This window comes from Meriones unguiculatus, chromosome X, assembly GCF_030254825.1.
Source record: "Meriones unguiculatus strain TT.TT164.6M chromosome X, Bangor_MerUng_6.1, whole genome shotgun sequence".
Lineage (NCBI taxonomy): Eukaryota > Metazoa > Chordata > Mammalia > Rodentia > Muridae > Meriones > Meriones unguiculatus.
The window spans coordinates 58,947,988-58,962,909 of record NC_083369.1 but is presented as its reverse complement, the minus strand read 5'-3'; the positions used below and the strand labels follow the sequence as shown (position 1 = coordinate 58,962,909).

General features: G+C 37.3%; 1 protein-coding gene across 1 annotated transcript in view; it reads right to left on the bottom strand.

Annotated features, from left to right (window-relative positions):
* Positions 1 to 319: 319 nt before the first annotated feature.
* Zmat1 (zinc finger matrin-type 1) overlaps positions 320 to 14,922 on the bottom strand; it is a 50,765-nt gene continuing 36,162 nt past the window's right edge. Inside the window, exons 6-7 of the mRNA XM_060374804.1 lie at positions 6,493 to 6,592; positions 320 to 3,009 (exon numbers count right to left, since the gene is read on the bottom strand). Of these exons, the coding sequence (XP_060230787.1) occupies positions 1,689 to 3,009; positions 6,493 to 6,592 (1,421 nt within the window). The 3' untranslated portion in view covers positions 320 to 1,688. The remainder of the gene's footprint in view (positions 3,010 to 6,492; positions 6,593 to 14,922) is intronic.

Genomic DNA, 14,922 nt, shown 5'->3' with positions numbered 1-14,922 from the left:
AAATGCTTACAGAAAGTAGTGATCATAAAACACAGCGCAGCAACAAAAAAAAATTCAAATCAAACAATTTAAATTTAAGACACTCCCACAGTCCTTTACCACTTATAACATTTTTCTACTTCACTTTCAAGTTGACGGTCTTTTTCTAACCTAAAGTTAAGTTCAAAACTGAATGCTAACTTCTACTAAGCAATCTGTAGATTAAATGAAATTACAGCTTTACTGTGTAGTCTTCATAGAGAATTCGTTGCAAACTCCATTTCTTGTCCTCACCTGGGTAGAACAATTATCTTTTGATAGAAACGACCAAAAAGCAGTATTTAGAAATTAAAACACTTTAATATAAACATTTTTCAGAATATAGACTGATTTCAGCCCTTTTGGAGAACATTTGAAAAGTATATATCATCTAATTTATTATACACTAATTTTCCACTTTCGGAACTAGAAAATAGAAAAATACACTGCAAATTAGATTTAACAAAAAATTCTAAGTTGTTTCATACATTTTCATTGGCAAAAACAGAAACATTAACACACAACAGTAGCAAAACACCACCAATCCTAATGCAAATTATAAAAGGAATGGACTCTGTGACGTCTGGTCTCCCACAGGCCTGACAATTGTTTCAAAATCAAACAAGACTGGAAAAGTTCAGGATGGTATGGCTGTAGCCTGTTTTGCAATTCACTATTATAAGCACATTATTTCCATGAGTAAAGAACTCATTTTAATTGCAACTTGATGGACAAAGAAACATCTCTACTTAGGAAAACCATTATATATATATATATATATATGTGTGTGTGTGTGTGTGTGTGTGTGTGTGTGTGTGTGTGTGTATGTGTATATATACATATATATGTATATATATATGTAATAGATTCAGTTTTCTTTCTTATAAAATCAGAGAAAGTAACTTAAAAAAGCTTATTGAATAAGTTTACTTCATCTGGCTTTTGTCAGTGATTAACTGTACACATGTACAAAGACACAAATCACACAAACTGCATGAAACCAAAAGTTTGGGAACACAATTGCAAAACAGAAAGCACTGAATCTTCTGGTTTTTCTTCAGTAGGTTTCTTCTTCTCTCATTCTTAGTATTATGTTCTTGCTTTTTGAAAGCTACATTTAGATTTTGTGGTTCTTCTTTCAATGAATTTTGAAATGAGGGAGTGACAGAAAGAGAAAGGAGGAAAGTGAGAGAGAAAAGCAGAGCAGAGGACACATACACACATTACACATAAACATGCTCACATACATACATATATGTATGTATGCACATATACACACACATTCACACACACATACACACACAGAAAGAGAGAAACCCACAAATTGAAGTTTCTTCTCTTCATTTAAAGTACTTTATTTTACCTAAATTTTCTCCACTGATTTCCTCAGATTTTTTTTTTCACACTGATTTTCTCGATTCACTCTTCTGTATGTAAAACTAAAAACTCAAAATCCTTGAGTAGGTTTACTTCAAAACAGTTCTTTAAAGGCTTCATTTATATGTCTTGTATATTGTTTCTTATGGTCAATTTCAATTTTTGCAAACAAAACAACCCAAAGGTTTTCTGAAGTGATACAGCACCTACGTTTCCTTGACTTCACCGATTATTCCTTTCTTTATCTAAATCAATATTGTTTTCTTTTAGCTCCTCTTGGATATACTATAATTTTAGAACCCAAGAATTGACTCATCCCAAAGGATTTCCTCTTCTGTTCTTTCTTCCACAGATTTCTTTTTCTCTTTCTTGTGCTTTCGTTCTTCTCTCTCTGAGGTTGTTTCATGCTTTCTTTTCTTTTTTCGATGCTTGATTTTTTCAGAACTTACTCCAGCTTTCTCTTCCTCTCCTTTATTTTGCTCGATACTCTTGTCTTTGTCTAAATCTTTATCCTGATAGCACTTTTTCCTTCTACGCTTGGACTGTTCCTTTTCTGGCTTTTCTTTCCCTTCCCCCACATGTCGTCTTCTCTTCTGATGTCGCCTCTTATGACTTGTTTCATGCACACTGGAATTGTCATTTGAGGGCATCTGCTTGTAAACATTGTATTCTACACTGTATGAGCCAATATTATTTTCCTGCTGACTAAGGCTCAGGGGAACAGGTTTTTCTGAGAAATAATCTCTGGTAAGCTGATAGATGCTATCAGAGTCTTGGCTTTGTTGGCTCTCATAAGCTGGGAAAGAATGAGGTAAATTGTTTTCTACTGCTTGTGCACTGCTGCATGGATCTGTGCAAGTCTGAAAAGTCTCACATGGGAGTCTTTGCTCAAACATTCTGTGCTTGGGTCTTCTGTCAACCATTTCTCTGTAACTGTGGGTTTCAAAAGAGCTATCAATTCTTCTAAAGGAAGTTTTTAGCTTGAATTCTCTAGATTCCCACATGCTGTTACCATCAAATTCATCTTGGAAATTATTATTTCTCCTCCTTGAATGAGGTGGTAACCATTGAGGTAACTGCCCCTCCACTTGTGAACCATTGTATTGTTGCTGGTGGGTCTGTGGCATCTCAAATGACAATCTTTCCTCACACATCTTTTGTCTATGTCCAGAATCAACCCTTTCTCTGTTCCTATGATCCTTATACCTATAGCTTTCTGTCACCTGTCTAAAACTAATATTGGGATCGAGTCCTCTGGCCTTCTGCCCTTTGATGTAATCTTCAAGTTCATCCTGGAAAGAATCATATGTCTTTGACTGTGCTGGTAAACAATGAGGTAACTGCTCTTCTACTGCTCCAGAATTATTGTATGGTCCTGGGTGTGTCCAGAGATTTTCAGGTGGAAGTTTTTGTTCAAGCATTTTATGTCTGGATCTGGAATAAACCATTTCTCTGTACCCACGGGCTTCTATGTAATTATTCTCCATCTTCCTGAAATGAGCCTTGAACTGCAATTCTCTAGATTTCTTCACTTTGACATAATCTACACATTCACTTTGGTAAGATTCTTGTATCTTCTTTGAATTCTTCACTTGACTGATAACATGCAATTCTCTACAAAGAAAATAATAGAAAGTCTTGATTACTACGGATATTTTCCTTGCTCTAAAACATTAGTTTAAAGAAAACCTAAAAATGTTGAAACAAAAACTGAAAAACTATAAAAACATAAATTTGATGCTCAAAGGACATAGTATGGATAGTCAAATATCTCTCTAGAATTTCACAAGTTTTATACAAAAACACTTCTTAGAAGATGGCAGAGTGGGGACACCAAGATGTTCATTTTCTTCATGATATTGAAATAAAATCACAGGTGTACAGTTCCAGGTAAAGAGAATGTGTGAAAAAATACCAGGCTGCAACAGCAGACAATAACAAAGTAAGATACGAGAACCCTGAATGTTGGAAGTAGTAGAGATTTAAAAAGACAACCATAATGTTGAGTGTATAGCAATAAACTAGGGAAGGGGAAATAGCCACCGGTGGGACCTTAAGCAGAAGAAATAAGGAAACTCTTGGTGAAACCAGCACCTTGAAAAAATACAGTCTAAGATAAAGACCCATGTGTGATCTAAATTAGTAAGTTGCCCCCAAAGAAGTCTCCTGAATGCCTCAGCTGAATTCCTTGCTGCTGAAATGAAGAACCATTTTAAAAAGTTGTTCTGTTGTCCAGCCTTATTCTTGATAAATAAATTCATGCATACCTCCAAATTCCACTGTTCCACTATATATATAAACATGGTCCAGACTAAAAAGACCAACAAAGTGACTTTAGAGTTAAACTAAAACATAAAACAAATGGACTAAGCATATAGTATTTGATTCAACAGTTTAAAAATATATATTTTATTCAGCATCTTCTGGAACTGAATAGCAAGGGAAACATTAGAGAGAAGAGAAAAGCTGCTTTCTAAATGGATTTTGGGGCTTAATTTGTAAGGGGAATTTATGCCTATATAAATCCACTCTAAAACCCACGATGGAAGATGTCTTAGACCCTGGAAAGGGATGGTAAGATGGTTGGGCTAAATTGATATAGCATCAAATTATTCAATAAATATTTATGTTTACACCAATAAAGGCTATTCTCTGCCTTAAAGAGAAAATTCTCTCCATTGCAGATAAATGCAGAGTCATGGCTGCACAAGTTGCTAAGAATGAAGGCTCAGCCCTATACTAGACATGTACACTAACTTGTTAAGAGTTAAAGGATAACGTTGAAAATGGGTCAGAAAGAATTAAGTGCTATTGAATAGGGAGAAGAGCTGAAAATTCTATCTTACAAGCACAACACAGATATGACAACTATGAACTTATAGAAGATGTTTAAACTGTTACTGGGCCCACATAAGTTGAGCCCTCCTAACAGTCAGCTTATGGAGAGAAAAAGGATTCACGAAGTCTTAGCACATACTGTTGATCCACTGTCAACCAACAGATTCTTGGAGAGGGGGAAGCATATTATCCAGATATGTACCCAATGGTGATCCCATAAGGATGCTAAGTTCCAAACTCAAGATCACACAAACAGCCCTAATTACACTCTAATGAACACTAAACAGAACCAAAAATAGTGAACTTGGAAAAGAGACTTATAAGGAAGGGGGACAGTAGGGTGGGAGGGAAATAGGAGAGGTAGGGAGAATAGAAAAGAAAATACATACTGTATATGCACAAAATTGTTAAAGAACAAAATTTACTAATTAACAAAAAGAGAAAGAAAAAAACACGAGACAAGAAATGTTGAAAAGAATGAAGAGAAAAAAAAAACAAATATACATTTTTGTGGAAATGTAAATAAGTGCAGCCACTATGAAAATCTATATGGAGGTTTCTAAAAACCTAAATGTGTAACTACCATATGTTCTAACTATATTACTCCTAGACATATACCCAAAAGAATCCTACATGGTCTGCAAGAGAGATGCCTACACAGTGATATTTAATGCAATAACATTTACAATAGCCACGTTACACAATAGTTTAGGTGACCACCAGCAGATAATAAGTATGTTGTGATGACTAAAGGAATACTATTACAAAGAAAAATAAAAATCGTATTTTTGCTGGAGAAAAAAGGATAGACCTGGAGATTATGGTACTAAGTGAAATACTCCAGACCCAGAAAGACAAGTATTGACTATTTTTTTCATATATGGGATCTAGATATTTTTTTTAAATTCCCATCACAGTATAAGGGGGAGCATTAGGAAAGAGGGAGGTTATTAGGATAATGGGAGAATGAATATGACCCAAGTGTGTTTCATAAATACATGAAAATGTCACAACAAAGCTAATTATTTTACATAAGAAATACATGCTAATAAAAATTTTCAGGCCTGGGATAAAATGAAGGATGGACATAAAAGTAGGAATAGCACATGCTACTGTAATAGAACAAATGTTAATACATGTCGGTATGTATGGATAATCAACATTAATAACCAATGTCCTAATAAATTATCTGAATAGATATACAGATGTGATGGACTATTTAGTTAAGACCTCAACACTTTCTTTTTAATGTCAAAAGCGTATTTTCATTTTTTGTGTCTGATATCTAGTTCCTGTTGTCGACTGAATAAGAATGACCCCCATAGGTCCATGTTTGAATAATTGGTCTCCAGTTGATAGAGTTGTTTGAAAAGAATTAGTTGTTTGAAAAGAATTAGAATTGGTGGAGGAGGTATCATTAGGGACAGAACTTAAGGTTTCCAAGGACTCTGGCTATTCCCAGTGTTCTATTTTTCTCTGCTTCCTACTTGTAGATCAAAAGCAGACCTTTGCTTCGTCATCATGGATTCTTATCCCTCTGAACAACCGTTAAGCCAAATTAAATGCTTCTTTTTATAAGTTGCCTTGATAATGGTGTTTTGTCATAGTAATACAAAAGTAACTAAGACAACTCTTAAGTAACCACACTCAACTACTTTAAATACTTTCTTATAGAATAAAATAATAAATCTTCTGCTTTGATTTTAAGATCAAGAAATCAAAAAAACAAAACAAAACATAAATGTCCCTTTGCCCTACTACCAAAATAAGCTACTTAGCAACTGTCCACTAACTTCTCCTCTTCTTAAAATCATGTATAAATATTTACTAAAAATGGATCTGGGTTCTATATCTTAGCTATAATAGCATGGCTTTTGCTCTTAATCATTATACCTCACTATAAAGATGATGATAGGATCACTGAAATCTTGGAACTAAGAGAAGCTTTTGGAGATGCTTTGAATTTGCATGGCTACCCTGAAAAAAATGATCTTTTAGCAGGTCTACACAGAAAAAATAATGTCTATTCAGAAGGGGTACCAATTTGCCAGACAGATTTGCCAGTTCACCACTGTGATAAGAAAATATCCTTGGCACTACTGTGTAATATGTTCTAAATACCACCCATCACTTCTACAGTCAGGTCATAGGAAAATAAATGTCTAGAAAGTTTGTAAAATATATTAAAGAGTATTTGAATAGAAGCTTTGGTCTTCGATAACATAAGAATGTATTTCTTTTGTAAGAAAAACCACTTACTTAATTTGATGTTCACTTCCTTGCATATGGAACCGGAACATACGTAAAGATGTAAAGGTGATTCTGCAGATATGGCATACATAGTTTCTCATTCTATATGCTATAAAAATGATAGAATTTTAAAAGGTCAGTATGGAAACACTTAGAATCCCATAATGTCAGCAACAGGTAAAGAATTTATTTAGAAACCCTATACTTAAAATGTCCTAGGAAAGATTGTTCCCAAAAGATACAATCATTTGTTGATAGTCACAGAAGCAAATAGTAGAGTTAGAATCTTGGAGCTCATGACTCTAAATTTAATGCACAGAATTCCTTATACTGTACACTATATTTACAGTCTTCATTTCTTTCCTAAGAATCTGCTATCTGACTGCCCACTGTTGCCATACACACCATATAGCAGGGACCTCAAACTTAACATGGCTAACAAACTTATTATTCATAGTTCTTCATAGCCTTTTTGTTTGCTGTTATTTTTATACTCAATCAAACCCTGAAATGTCCCGAAGCTTTAATTGAAAAATTGCAAAAATTTACTCCCTTACCTGTAATCAATCACTGTAGTTCATTAGTTACCAAAATAAAAATCCCACAACTTTTAGAAAAGAAAACTAGTAAGCCCCATGCATAGGATAAGAGTTGAAAGCAAAACTCCAACATAATAGTTGAGTAAAAAAAAAAAAAAACAAACAAACTATAAATGAAGCTGTATAACAGCTACCTAACTATCCAGCTTCTACATCAGAATGAGAAGCAGCTGATAAACTTATTTTCTAAATATCATCATTCTTCCATTTTCTTCTTCGTCAGACGAAGAGTAACAACTTCCATGAGACAACTATAAAATCAGCACAGTTCTAGAGATTAGGCAACAAACTGGTACCACATAAATGTTAAGGATAACAAGAATCACCTTCTTGTAAATCAAACAGCAACTTGATCACTTACAGGAAGATAAATTAATAATAATTAAACATATTAAAATTTGCTGAACAAAAATTTAGAGGAACAAGAGACTACTTAGAGGGTAAAATAAAAGTAATGACATTGAGTATTAACATACACTGTTAATGACCAGCGATCAACAGGTCACATTAAAATTTAAATGGATGTTTTGATAAGGGTATTGAGAACATCCATTAGACAGAGAACAGTCTTTCGAATAAATGATGTTAGGAAAATTGATTATCTACATAAAAACGTAGGTATATTTCTGTCTCTTGCCAGTTAAATTGATCAAGTCAAAATGTACTAAAAATTAAATATTAACATTGGCATAGGGCATATGACATAAACACAAGTGAAAATATTTATGATAATATTTATAAGCAATTTATGATAATATTTATAATAAGCAATTGTTATCCAGAATAAATAAAGAACTCTAAAGCCTTAACAACAACAACAAATTCTTCTAGTCATTTCCCAAAAGGAGACATTCAAATGCCCATTAAGTATGTAAAACTACAGGACATCACTAGTCATCAGGTAAATGCAAACTGAAAGGACAAGGAAATGCCACCATACCCCAAGAAGAACAACTAATAAAATAAAAGCCCAAGGCTAGGAAATGCTGGTGAGGATGTGGAGAAAATGTTGGTGGAAACCTAAATTATAATAGCCATTTAAAGTAGGGAGGGCACTTAAAAAATAAGAAAAGAATTACTATATTTTACAAATGCATAATTAGTGTATATAAAAGGAATTGAAATCAGTATTTAAAAGATATTTGTATTCCCAGGTTTATTACATATTCACAATAGGCAAAACATAAAACAACTAAAGTGGTCATCAATTGATGAATGGATAAAACATGGTAAATAAAATAGGATGTTATTCCTAAGGGGAGCAAAAGGGAGCCAAGATGGCGGCGCCTGGAGAGCACTGTGTCTGAGAAGCAGAACAGCACTCTCCGTGCAGCGACCTGGAGACTGAACTCTGGGCCCTAAAACTACAGTGATCGTGTTTCCCAGGTGAGGGGAGGCTCCCACCGTGTGGGAATCGGTCCGGTCCACTCTCGGTTGCCCAGCCAGAACCCGGAAGAGGTCCCGGGTGGCGCGGGCTTTGGGTCTCCGGGCTGGTGACTTCAGCCTGTGTGTCCCCATCACTTTCCCAGGCTGATCCGTGGGCACAAGGGTGCCTGAGGCTGGGAGTCCCAGTCGCGGGGGGACCCCACGGGGAAGCAAGGTTGCGGGTCTGATCGCGGGTCACCTAGTCTTTCCCCGGAAGGTCTCTGGGACTGCAGTTGCCTGCTGCCATCACAGCTGAGCTCCTGCCGCGCGAGGAGAGCTGCATGCTCAGCTCAGCGGTACAGACAAGCTGTGCGCCCCAGTACAACAGGGACTGGGAACCCCTGTCTGGAGAGGACCCCACAGAGAAGGAAGAAACCGTGCTGCTGGGTTCACCTAGGGAAAGTCTAGCAGACTGCAGATCGCAAACAGGCGAGTACGCCCAGCCATCACAGATCTGGGCCCAAACAGGGAGCACAAAGTGATTGAAAACTCAGCTCCTGCAGACTAGCAGGTGGGCGCACGCTCCGCCAGCCCAGAGGCCTGCTTTGTACCAACTACTCCTTACAGACAGAACTGTGTGCCCCAAGACACCAGAGCAGTACTCACCCGCCACAGATTACCCCTTGGGTTCTGGGGCACAGAGCCCCAACCTCAGACCTACAAAAGACCGGGAACCCTGAGATCAACCCCCAGATACTGCTCCAAGGGGCAACCAGTTATCCCTAACAAAACCGACCAAACCACGGGACACACAGGTTACAGCAGCTGATCACTAAATTTACAGCAAGAAACCCAGAAGGAGAGCAGCTATCTCCAGGACTTCTCCCGGTGAGAGGAGAGCCCTCTTGACTAATCAGGACCACAGTTACCACCCAGGTCTCTATGCCTGAGGTGAGCTGTAACAACTCCTGAAAAACACCGGACATCCAGGGACTATACCCAAAAAGCTGGGAAGGCTTCCTTAAGGGATAAACCATCTTCCTGCCAAAGGGATTCTCTCCACTACAAGAGTCCAGGAACAACCAGAAACTAAATTCAAACAACTAAGATAGCCCAATGGGTAGAGAACAGCGTAAAAGTTCAACGAACAAAAGACAGAGCATTATGGCATCTCCAGAACCCAGTAATCCAGGTGCAAATAGCCCTAGACACCCCAGCATAAATGAAATTCAAGGGGACGACCTAAAATCTATGCTCACGAAGATGATAACAGAGGAAACAAATAAAATACTAAAAGAAATAGGAGAAGCTGCAGCCAAACAGTTTGTGGCCTTTAGAGAGGAAATGCTTAAATCACTGAATGAAATAAAAGAAACAGTGGATTGTTCAAACAAACAGCTGAAGGAATTGACGGAAAAAGATGAAAATACAGTCAGACAGGGAAAGGAAATGAACAAAATAGCTCAAGAACTGAAGATAGTATTGGAAAAATTAAAAAAAAACACAAATGGAAGAAATTGTGGAGAGAAAGAACTTAGGGAAGAAAGCAGGAACTACAGAGGTTAGCATAACCAATAGGCTACAAGAAATGGAAGAAAGAATCTCAGGTGTGAAGATACAATGGAAGAAATAGATGTATCTGTCAAAGAAAATGTTAAATCTAAAAAATTCCTGACACAGACTGTCCAAGAAATTCAAGACAACATAAAAAGACAAAACCTAAGAATAATAGGAATAGAGGAAAAAGAAGATTCCCTGCACCAAGGCCCAGAAAATATTTTCAACAAAATCATTGAAGAAAATTTCCCCAACTTAAAGGAGAGGCCAATAAGAATACAAGAGGCCTAGAGAACACCCAATAAATTAGACCAGAAAAGAAAATCCTCCCACCACATAATAATCAAAACCGTAAGTATACAAAACAAAGAAAAAATACTAAAAGCTGCAAGAGAAAAGGGCCAAGTAACATATAATGGCAAACCCATGAGATTTACACCTGACTTTTCAACAGAGACTATGAAAGCCAGAAGGGCCTGGACAGATATCATGCAGACCCTAAGAGAACACAGATGTCAGCCCAGGCTACTATACCCTGCAAAACTCTCAGTCCTCATAGACGGACAAAACAAGATATTCAATGACAAAAACAAATTTCAACAATATCTACAAACAAATCCAGCATTACAGAAGACACTGGAAGGGAAAATACAACCCAAGAAAGCTAGCTACATTCAAGAAAACACAGGAAATAAATAACCCCACTACAGTAAAACAAAAAACAACCAAGCACACAACCATAAGACCACAGCCAACATCAAATTCAAAGGATCTAACAGCCACTGGTCATTAATCTCTCTCAATATCAGTGGACTTAATTCTCCAATAAAAAGACACAGACTAACAGAATGGATGCGTAAACAAAACCCAGCAATCTGTTGTATACAAGAAACACACCTAAGTCACAAAGATAGACATTACCTGAGGGTAAAGGGATGGAAGATGGCTTTTCAAGCAAATGGACACAAGAAGCAAGCAGGAGTAGCCATTCTAATATCTGATAAAATAAACTTTCAACCAAAATTAATCAAAAGAGATGGGGAAGGACACTTCATACTCATCAAGGGAAAATTCCACCAAGAAGACATCACAATCCTAAACATCTATGCCCCAAATACAAGGGCACCCACTTTTGTGAAAGAAACATTGATAAAACTTAAACCACACATAGATCCCCACACACTAATAGTGGGAGACTTCAACACCCCACTCTCAACAAAGGACAGATCAACAAACCAGAAATTAAACAAAGAAACAATATCTCTAACAGAGGTCATGAATCAAATGGACCTAACAGACATTTACAGAACCTTACACCCAAACACAAAAGAATTTACCTTCTTCTCAGCACCTCATGGAACTTTCTCCAAAATAGACCACATAGTTGGTCACAAAGCAAGCTTCAACAGATACAGGAAGATTGAAATAATCCCTTGTATCCTGTCTGATCACCATGGAATAAAGCTGGACCTCAGAAACAACAGAAATAGCAAAAAGCCTACACGCACATGGAAACTGAACAACTTGCTCCTAAATGACAGCTGGGTCAGGGAAGAAATAAAGAAAGAAATTAAAATCTTCCCAGAACTCAATGAAAATGAAGACACAACATACCCAAACTTGTGGGACACAATGAAGGCAGTGCTAAGAGGAAAGTTGATAGCACTAAGTGCCTTCAAGAAGAAATTTGAGACAGTGCATTCAAGCAACTTAATGGCTCACTTAAAAACCCTAGAAAAAGAAGAAGCAGACACACCAAGAAGGAGCAGACAGCTGGAAATAATCAAATTCAGGGCTGAAATCAATCAATTAGAAACAAATAAAACAATTCAAAGAATCAATGAAACCAAGAGCTGGTTCTTTGAGAAAATCAACAAGATAGACAAACCCTTAGCCAAGCTAACTAAAAGGCAGCGAGACACCATCCAAATCAACAAAATCAGAAATGAAAAGGGGGACATAACTACAGACACTGAGGAAATCCAAGCAATCATTAGGACTTACTTCAAAAGTCTATACGGAACAAAATTTGAAAATTTAAATGAAATGGACAATTTTCTTGATCGATTCCACTTACCAAAGCTAAATCAGGACCAGCTAAATCAATTAAATAGTCCTATATCTCCCAAGGAAATAGAAGCAGTCATCGAAAGTCTCCCATCCAAAAAAAGCCCAGGACCTGATGGTTTCAGCGCAGAATACTACCAGACATTCAAAGAAGAGCTAACTCTAGTTCTCTTCAAACTATTCCACAAAATCGAAACAGAAGCAACATTACCAAACTCATTCTATGAAGCCACAGTCACCTTGGTACCTAAACCTCACAAAGACCCAACAGAAAAAGAGAACTTCAGGCCAATCTCACTTATGAACATTGATGGAAAAATACTCAACAAAATACTCGCAAACCGAATCCAAGAACACATCAAAGATATCATCCACCATGACCAAGTAGGCTTCATCCCAGGTATGCAGGGGTGGTTCAATATAGGGAAATCCATCAATGTGATCAACCATATTAACAAACTGAAAGAAAAAAAAAAAACACATGATAATCTCCCTAGATGCTGAAAAAAGCATTTGACAAAATCCAACATCGATTCATGGTTAAAGTATTGGAGAGATCAGGGATACAAGGCACATATCTAAACATAGTAAAGGCAATATACAGCAAACCTACAGCCAACATCAAACTGAACAGAGAGAAACTTAAAGCAATCACACAATCAGGGACAAGACAAGGCTGCCCACTCTCTCCATATCTCTTCAACATAGTTCTGGAAGTCCTTGCTAGAGCAATAAGACAGTTGAAGGAGATCTAGGGGATACAAATTGGAAAGGAAGAAGTCAAATTATCACTATTTGCAGATGATATGATAGTATATGTGAGTGACCCCAAAAACTCTACCAAGGAACTCCTACAGCTGATAAACACCTTCAGCAAAGTGGCCGGATACAAAATTAACTCCAAAAAATCAGTAGCCCTCCTGTATAGAAAAGACAAAAGGGCTGAGAAAGAAATTAGGGAAACAACACCCTTCACAATAGCCACAAATGACATAAGGTACCTCGGAGGAACCCTAACCAAGGAAGTCAAAGACTTGTATGAAAAAAAATTTCAAATCTCTGAAGAAAGAATAAGAAGAAGATATGAGAAAGATCTCCCAAGCTCATGGCTTGGCAGGATTAACATAGTAAAAATGGCCATCTTACCAAAAGCAATCTACAGATTCAATGCAATGCCCATCAAATTACCAACACAATTCTTTACAGACCTGGAAAGAAAAATTCTCAACTTCATATGGAATAACAAGAAACCCAGAATTGCTAAAACAATCCTTTACAATAAAAGATCTTCTGGAGGTATCTCCATCCCCGATCTTAAGTTGTACTATAGAGGAACAGTTTTAAAAACTGCATGGTACTGGCATAGAAACAGAATGGTGTATCAATGGAACCGAACAGAGGGCCCTGAAATAAACCCACACACTTATGGACACCTGATCTTTGACAAAGACGCCAAAACTATACAATGGAAAAAAGATAGCATCTTCAACATATGGTGCTGGTCCAACTGGAGGTCTACATGTAGAAAAATGAAAATAGATCCATACTTATCACCCTGCCCAAAACTGAAGTCCAAGTGGATCAAAGCCCTAAACATTAAACCAGACACATTAAATCGGCTTGAAAAAAAAGTGGGGAATACCCTAGAACTCATTGGTACAGGAGAAAACTTCCTGAACAGAACACCAACAGCACAGGCTCTAAGAGCAACAATCAATAAATGGGACCTCATGAAACTGAAAAGCTTCTGCAAAGCAAAGGACACAGTCATCAAAACAAAGCGACTGCCTACAGATTGGGAAAGAATCTTCACCAACCCTTTATCTGACTCATATCCAGAGGACTCATATCCAGTATATATAAAGAAGTAAAGAAGCTGAAAAGCAGCAAACCAAGTAATCCACTTAAAAAATGGGGAACAGAGCAAAACAGAGAATTCTCAATAGAGGAATATCGAATGGCAGAGAAACACTTAAAGAAATGCTCAACCTCATTAGCCATTAGAGAAATGCAAATCAAAACAACCCTGAGATTTCACCTTACACCCATCAGAATGGCCAAGATGAAAAACTCAAGTGACAACATATGCTGGAGAGGTTGTGGAGAAAGGGGAACCCTTCTCCACTGCTGGGGGGAATGTAAACTTATACAACCACTCTGGAAATCAATCTGGCGCTTTCTCAGACAACTAGGAATAGTGCTTCCTCAAGATCCAGCCATATGGCTCCTGGGCATACATCCAAAAGAGGCTCAAGTACACAAAAAGGACATTTGCTCAGCTATGTTTGTAGCAGCTTTATTTGTAATAGCCAGAAGATGGAAACAACCCAGATGCCCCTCAACTGAAGAATGGATGCAGAAATTGTGGTACATCTATACAATGGAATATTATTCAGCAATGAAAAATAAGGAAATCATGAAATTTGCAGGTAAATGGTGGGACCTGGAAAGATCATCCTGAGTGAGTTGTCCCAGAAGCAAAAAGACACACACGGTATATACTCAGTCATATAGACATACAACATAGGACAAACCCACTAAAATCTGTGCATCTAAAGAAACTAAGCAAGAGAGAGGACCCTAACTAAAACGGTCAATCCCCATCCTGAAAGGCAAAGAGGATGGACATCAGAAAAAGAAGAAAACAGGAAACAACCTAGGAACCTATCACAGAGGGCCTCTGAAAGCCTCTGCCCTACAGACTATCAAAGCAGATGCTGAGCCTGATGGGCAACTGTTGGGCAGAGTAAATGGAATTTTATGTAAGAACTGGGAAAGAGTAAGAGCTTGAGAGGACAGGGCCTCTACAAAGAGAGCATCAGAACAAGAAAATTTGAACACAGGGAACTTC